This window comes from Colias croceus, chromosome 2 (assembly GCF_905220415.1).
Source record: "Colias croceus chromosome 2, ilColCroc2.1".
Lineage (NCBI taxonomy): Eukaryota > Metazoa > Arthropoda > Insecta > Lepidoptera > Pieridae > Colias > Colias croceus.
The window spans coordinates 8,666,939-8,673,771 of NC_059538.1; the positions used below are offsets into that span (position 1 = coordinate 8,666,939).

Sequence of the window (6,833 nt, forward strand, 5' to 3'; positions counted from 1 at the left end):
CAGTGAATAGGGAATCCATGAGTCCAGCAACTTTAAAAGATAAAGCTTCTTTAATGAAGTGTATTTAATTTACTTTTGATTGGTTTTTAATTTGATTTGGCATTTCAACCGTTACAGGTAATAATAAGATTATTCATTATTACTATATAAGTACTACAAATACTATACAAATCAATAAAGTATAATGATACATTTTATTAAATGAGTATTTTAATGTATAGATTGAATTATTTCAAAACCATACAAGTAAAACACACACACAAAAATCTTCTTCTATATAATAAAACTCAAAGGTGACTGATATAGTGATCTATCAACGCACAAACCACTGGACGTATCGGGCTGTTTGGCATGCAGGTAGATGTTAGGACGTAGGCATACGCTAAGAAAGGATTTCCCGAAATTCTTGCGGGAACGAGGAAAAACGGAGATGCACGTACAAAGTCGTGGGCGGAAGCTAGTTGATAATAATTGTTCTGAATATTGGCCGAAACTAACACTTCTTTCTTATGAGAGATCAGAGAAGTCATTTCATATAGGAGATGTCTCAGTTATACTAATTGTATTACTTATTAGGTACTCGAACATAACCAAAACTATCTTAAAAGACAAGACTTTTATTGCATTAAAGAACCCAAAACAAAATTTTTAACACTCATAAAGAACACAAACAAATTTTTCACTGATATACACTCCAGATCTTAACCGCTCTTTTCGTAGAAAATTAAAAATACATTAACGTCTTGAAAGTTTATTAACTATTTTTAAATACAATTCTGGTATTTCAAACATTTTACGAGGGCAAAAACAGAAGCTATAAAACAGTTATATTAAGTATATAGTAATTAATAATTCATTGTAATAATATCAATTTATACATTTCGTTGAAAAGCGCATCTCTTAAATTACTTAGTTTTGTATCATATTTTATAAACGGAATGAGATCTCTAAACTTTTTCTGCATAGTCCTGTATATGAGCTAGAAATTATTATAATGTTAAAGAAAATACCAATAGTTTATAATGCGTCTAGATCACAACATGTATTTCTATGAAATAATAACTAGACGAGCAAAAATATCTTATCTGTCTAAATGTAAACTTTTTATCTAATAGGTACATTAATCATATTATATACTTATGCAATTTATATCTTAATACCAGTGTTACTTCGACCCTCGAAGCGTGTAGTAATGTGGAGATATTTGATTACTTTATTTTTCACGGCCGTTTCAATAAGTCATGGCCTTGAATCGCGTATTGTGGATACTGAGCAGGGTCCTGTGAAAGGATACAGGGATTCTGATTCTGGGATTTTTGCATTCTATAGCATCCCGTACGCGAAAGCTCCTACTGGCAGGCAGAGATTTAAGGTAAATTAGTAACACGATAATTAATGTGCAATATTCTAAGAGATATTTTGTGAAAGGTTTGAATTAAAATAATTAGGTAGTTTTTTCATGAGAAACTCGTTCTTACAGTTAAATTAGATGGAGACGTACCTACACCACGGTGAAGTGCTCTTCTATCTATTCGAAAATGTCAATCACTTATGGATTGGATGGATTATGGATGAAATAACTGGAATTAAAATATTATTTATTTATTTATTTATTATTATTATTTTAAGATAGGCAATTAAATAAATTATATTATATTCGTACTTAGTGATTTAATTATAATATTTAAGTGTTAATATCACATAAAAATCAATAAAGTACGTAATAGTTAATAATAAATTATTGTAAGTACATATAGTTACATATTATTAAAGTGCATTGGCGCAAATAAATTCTACATTCAAAAAACTTTTTGTCTATAAATAACCATTACGTGGATAGTATTAAAGGAAGATTATAGGTATTATCACAGACTAGAAATAATATACCTACTACGTACTATTATGCAAGTCATGAAAATTTATTTGTTTGTGATTTGTAACTGTTAATTTTAGATAATTTATATTGATTATTTCATTTTATAACTAGAACTCACAACTTATTATTGTTTCCAGGCACCATTACCTGCGATAGCCCGGGCAGGCATATTTGAGGCAATAGATAAAGGTATAATATGCCCTCAAGTAGATATCATCTCTGTATTGCCGATGTTTCAGCGACCTCTCTTAATAACAGAAGATTGTTTGATAGCTAATATATTTGTACCAGACACAACGAAGGAGAATCTTCCAGTCATTGTTTACGTTCACGGAGGAGCTTATATAATGGGTTTTGGAAATTTTATCGCTCATAAGAATTTGGTCAAAAACAAAGAAGTAATTGTGGTCAACTTTAACTATCGTCTTGGAGCTCACGGATTTTTGTGCATGGGAACAGAAGATGTCCCTGGAAATGCTGGTATGAAAGACCAAGTAGCTTTGTTGCGTTGGGTTCAGAAAAATATAAAGAATTTTGGAGGTAATCCTGACGATGTAACGATTGCTGGCTACAGCGCTGGTTCTTCGTCCGTTGATTTACTCATGTTGTCAAAAATGACTAAAGGATTATTTACGAAAGTTATTCCGGAAAGTGGAGCTAATACGGCCCCTTGGAGTGTTCAAACAGATCCCATTGCCGTTGCTAAAGATTACGCCAGGTCCCTCAATTTTGCAAACGTTGATGACTTTTATGCTCTTGAAGAATTTTACAAAACTATTTCATATGAAATATTGTCATCAAAAATAACTTTTGACCGAACAGATTCGACATTTTTGTTCAGTCCATGTGTTGAAAGAGATACAGATGGAGAAGAATTTCTTGTTGATTCTCCCGTAAATATTCTAAAAAATGGTAACTATGTGAAGTTACCAATGCTCTATGGATTTGCAAACATGGAAGGCTTATTACGTGAAGTTTCATTCACGGAGTGGAAAGAAAAAATGAACAATGACTTTGGTGATTTCTTGCCACCAGATCTACAATTTGAAAATGTAGAGGACAAGAATAATGTGATAAATAAAATAAAGAAATTTTATTTCGGGGATGGTCAAGTTAATGATGATAAAGTTTTGAGTTATATAGACTTTTTTTCTGACTTACTTTTTACGTACAGTACATTGAGGTCTGTGAAGTTTCACGTTGAGGCCGGTAATGATAGAATATACCTGTATGAATATACTTTTGTCGACGACGATACACCTGTTATTTCTCACACGAACGTCCGTGGCGCTACACATTGTGCGCAGTCAGCGGACATAGGTGATGGCAACTTTACTCATTCTAATGAAAATGTCATGACTAAAGAACATAGAGAAATGAAAAATTTACTTCGCGATCTGTGGTATAACTTTGCAACAACTGGGTATGTAACTCTTTTGGTTTTATCTCTTGACTAACAGTGTAAGCTCTACGTTAAAATAAATTTTAAAAGCTTTTCTAAATTATTTGCACACTAATTTTGTTCAGAATTTAATTCATTTGCCAAGAAAGTGCAAACTACACCATATTTTACGTTTGTTGTATGCAAAACTTGTTCATGCAACGATTTAATTGATAAAATCATTGCTCACTTATTTTGTATTTTCAGAAAGCCTGTTCCTGAAGGGTCACACTTACCAGCTTGGCCGCCGGTCGGCAAGGACTGGTCTCCCCACATGATTCTTAACAACCCTATGAAGCTCGGAGGATCCTTGTTGAAAGAGAGAACACAGTTTTGGGAAGAGATTTATGACAAACATTACCGTCAACCATCACCTCCGCCAACACCACCTCAACGGCGTACTGAGCTTTAAAAATGCTGTAAAAATTGTGATTCCTCGTGATATAATATATAATATCTATCATGAATTTCTAAATTATAAAAACGATGAATTTTGAACCCTTATAATTAACAAATATATCTAATCATTACTATTGTGCTCCATTAAAAAAAAATAAACTTGATATAATTAAAGTTTTTAAAGTAGATTAAAAAAATATAGGTTATTATTTCCAATCATTGTGATTATTAATTAATAAATGATTAAAATAATCAGGGTTAAGACGTAAATAAGTAGGTACCCAGTCGGATAGATACTGTTGTTTGTCTTTATTTTTAGTTATCATGATAATCAACAAATTTAATTTTTCAAGGATTTTTTTATTAAACTATAGAATATAGACAGCATAAAATATAATATACAAAAGTGTTTGGAAAATATTATAAAATGGAATTACACCATATAAATAGTTCTTCATTAATCATATACGTTGTTAAAATAATAACTTGTACCTAGATTTTAATGTGTTGTAATGAATAAAACTGTTAAAAATATATATCGTATACTTATAAAATGTATCTTTTTTATTGTATGATAGGGAAGCGCTTGACCACGATCTCGCCTGATGGTAAGCTGAGATGTGGTCTAAGATGGAGCGCGCTTCCTTAGATGGTTTTTTATAATATACAAGTAACTCATGTTATGTTCGCTTGGATATTTAATTACATTTCTACCAAACAGTGTGATTAATTCTATAGAATAAACAACATTATTAAAGGGTCTCTCCGATGAACTGAATGTATTCCAACAATGAACTTCTCTAAGATAAAGTGACTTAATTAACTTTCGAAGGTTTCACAATAATTAACTTAGAGATAAGCCTTCGGCGAGAGCTTGCCTTAACTGAAAAAGATTTGAGAAGCGATTTATCTCTTGAATAGATACCTACTACAACAAAAGTCCTGGAAAGATCACGATGATTAGAACAAAAAAGATATTTAAATGACAAAACAATGATAACCAACACCAAAAACTTGTTTATAATAATGACTCCATAATTAATATCAATGATCAATAACTTGTCCTCCGTAAATATAATTTTTATTTTCAAAAAACGATTTATTTAACATAATTTACTCTTCAAAAAACAGGACTGCTATTAAAAATTGTTTGGCAATCAATTGATGAAATTAATAAGAGTTGTGAACTGTTTATAAAAATTTCTAATGACTATTTTGTAAACTATTAGAACGGAACTTAAGCTAGAGCAAGCTGAACATTCCACATTTCGGGATCCCATACGGCACCTGATTTATCACTTCGGTAACTAAAACAATGGCAACCGTTGTTTCTGATGTTATCTGGAAAATTTTAGTATTTTTAATGCTGGAGGGTTCTGTTAACTGTTTTTGCGTGACGATTTGATGAGTCAATGATTTTTCTTTGAATAACATTTATCAAGATAATACGTTAGGCCGCCTTTACACCTGTAAGTTACTTTCGTAAAAATTATGTAACTGACTTACGGTTGCATATACACTTAAAATAAACTTACAGTAAATAATGCTTACGTAATTTTTGTGAGTTTAAACTTACATAAATTATTACACGCCCGTTTACATTAAATCAGTAGGGCAAGTCGTAAGAAAGGGCATTAAAATACCGCCAATTTGACACATAAACTTCGTTAGTACCGCTGCCGCTCTTCTTTTTCTTTAATTTTGTCACTTCTTGGCTAAATTTTCCTTTCAAATTATGCAACTTTCTAATGATTTCATCTGGAGTGATATTAAACATTTAGCTAAGTTCAACATGTAGTGAATTTGTTTTTAGGCGGTTTTTGTATTCTTTATTTTTGTAGTCCCACAGTATGGGACGTGCTTCAAAAGCGGTAATTAAAGCTTCTACCTCGTTTGGTGACCAGATTTTATTTTGTTTTTGTTTAGAGGACATTGTTTTGGTGAGTTCTCAACTTATCAAAATAATTCAATAAGCTGCGAGTCGCTTCCGTAAGCAAACTCGAACACGTTTAGACTTGTAATTTTTAAATTTACGAAAGTTGTAAAAAATTACAGTAAGTTACTTACAACGAGTGTTTACACTTGAAAATTTATCGTAAGTAGCTTACGTAAGTGACTTACGTAAGTAAAACTTACAGGTGTAAAGGCGGCCTTAGATATCTAATTTACGTAAGTAATTAAAATTGTGTGTTAAATACATACAAAAGAAATGATAATGACTACCTAATTAATTTTCATACACTTTATGATGCATGAAACGTTCACAATATCTTTTAAATAATAATTTTCAATGTATTCATTATTTTTTGACAAAATAACTTGGAACCAAAAGTATAGGTATAACGTCCACAAAATTCTGAATAGCGCAATTATAAAACTATATTTATTCCAAACGCTTAGGGGCTTAAACGCGTAAATAATTCGAATCCTCTTTATTCATTACGGAGGCGTTTGACAAATATTATTATAGCTAAACCCCGGCTCATATTTTATCGTCTGCAAGTATTGCTTTCATTGTTATCCACTTTTCGCTATTTATCGCTCCCGCTGGATAGCTATCGAGTTTTACAATAAATCTTAGGGATCCTGCGTGTCGCATTACTGTATTAACCCGTCCACTCTTGTTGTGGGTATTTTCGAGATTGGTTTTTGTATTACCCTGTTTTGTTCGGATAGAGTTCTTGGTTTATTCAGTTGTATAAATACATAGTTGTAAAGTAAAAAATCGTCGGGTAAGTAATAGTGTATACGTAGTATATTATTATTAGTCTGTGGTAATAGATAGTTTGTATTGAGTTCTTGGTAAGTTGGAAATGATAATATTTGGACGTTTTTAGAAGTGGATAGGTCACATACCAGCTACTAGTAGTTACCTACTTGAAATCACTGTAACAAAAGAGAAATGCATGATTTTCGATGGATCGTTATTGAAAAGAATAAAAATGGTACGAAAAACTCTTTCGCCACATGTGAGACGTTCGTATAAACAGCAATTTATGTTCCGGAAAATATGAGACCCATAAAAATGTCACACTGAGTGTACAGGTACTAAATATCATGTCTTAGCGTATTAAAATCAATAAGTCCTCGCCGAAGCCTTTTACAGGTTTAAAACAA

At 31.6% G+C, this 6,833-nt stretch overlaps 1 protein-coding gene across 1 annotated transcript; it reads left to right on the plus strand.

Annotated features, from left to right (window-relative positions):
* Positions 1-695: 695 nt before the first annotated feature.
* Positions 696-3,832, plus strand: LOC123704016 (cholinesterase 1-like). Its single transcript, XM_045652263.1, has 3 exons — positions 696-1,372; positions 2,014-3,299; positions 3,525-3,832. The coding sequence occupies exons 1-3, from the start codon at positions 1,193-1,195 to the stop codon at positions 3,727-3,729; spliced, it is 1,671 nt and encodes a 556-aa protein (XP_045508219.1). The 5' UTR covers positions 696-1,192; the 3' UTR covers positions 3,730-3,832.
* The last annotated feature ends 3,001 nt before the right edge of the window (positions 3,833-6,833 follow it).

Excerpts from the sequence above, each read along its gene's own strand:
- LOC123704016 (XM_045652263.1), top strand. The coding sequence starts at position 1,193 with ATGTGGAGATATTTGATTACTTTATTTTTCACGGCCGTTTCAATAAGT. Across the intron at positions 1,373-2,013 it reads CTGGCAGGCAGAGATTTAAG|GCACCATTACCTGCGATAGC; the intron begins GTAAATTAGTAA and ends TATTGTTTCCAG. Across the intron at positions 3,300-3,524 it reads TATAACTTTGCAACAACTGG|AAAGCCTGTTCCTGAAGGGT; the intron begins GTATGTAACTCT and ends TTGTATTTTCAG.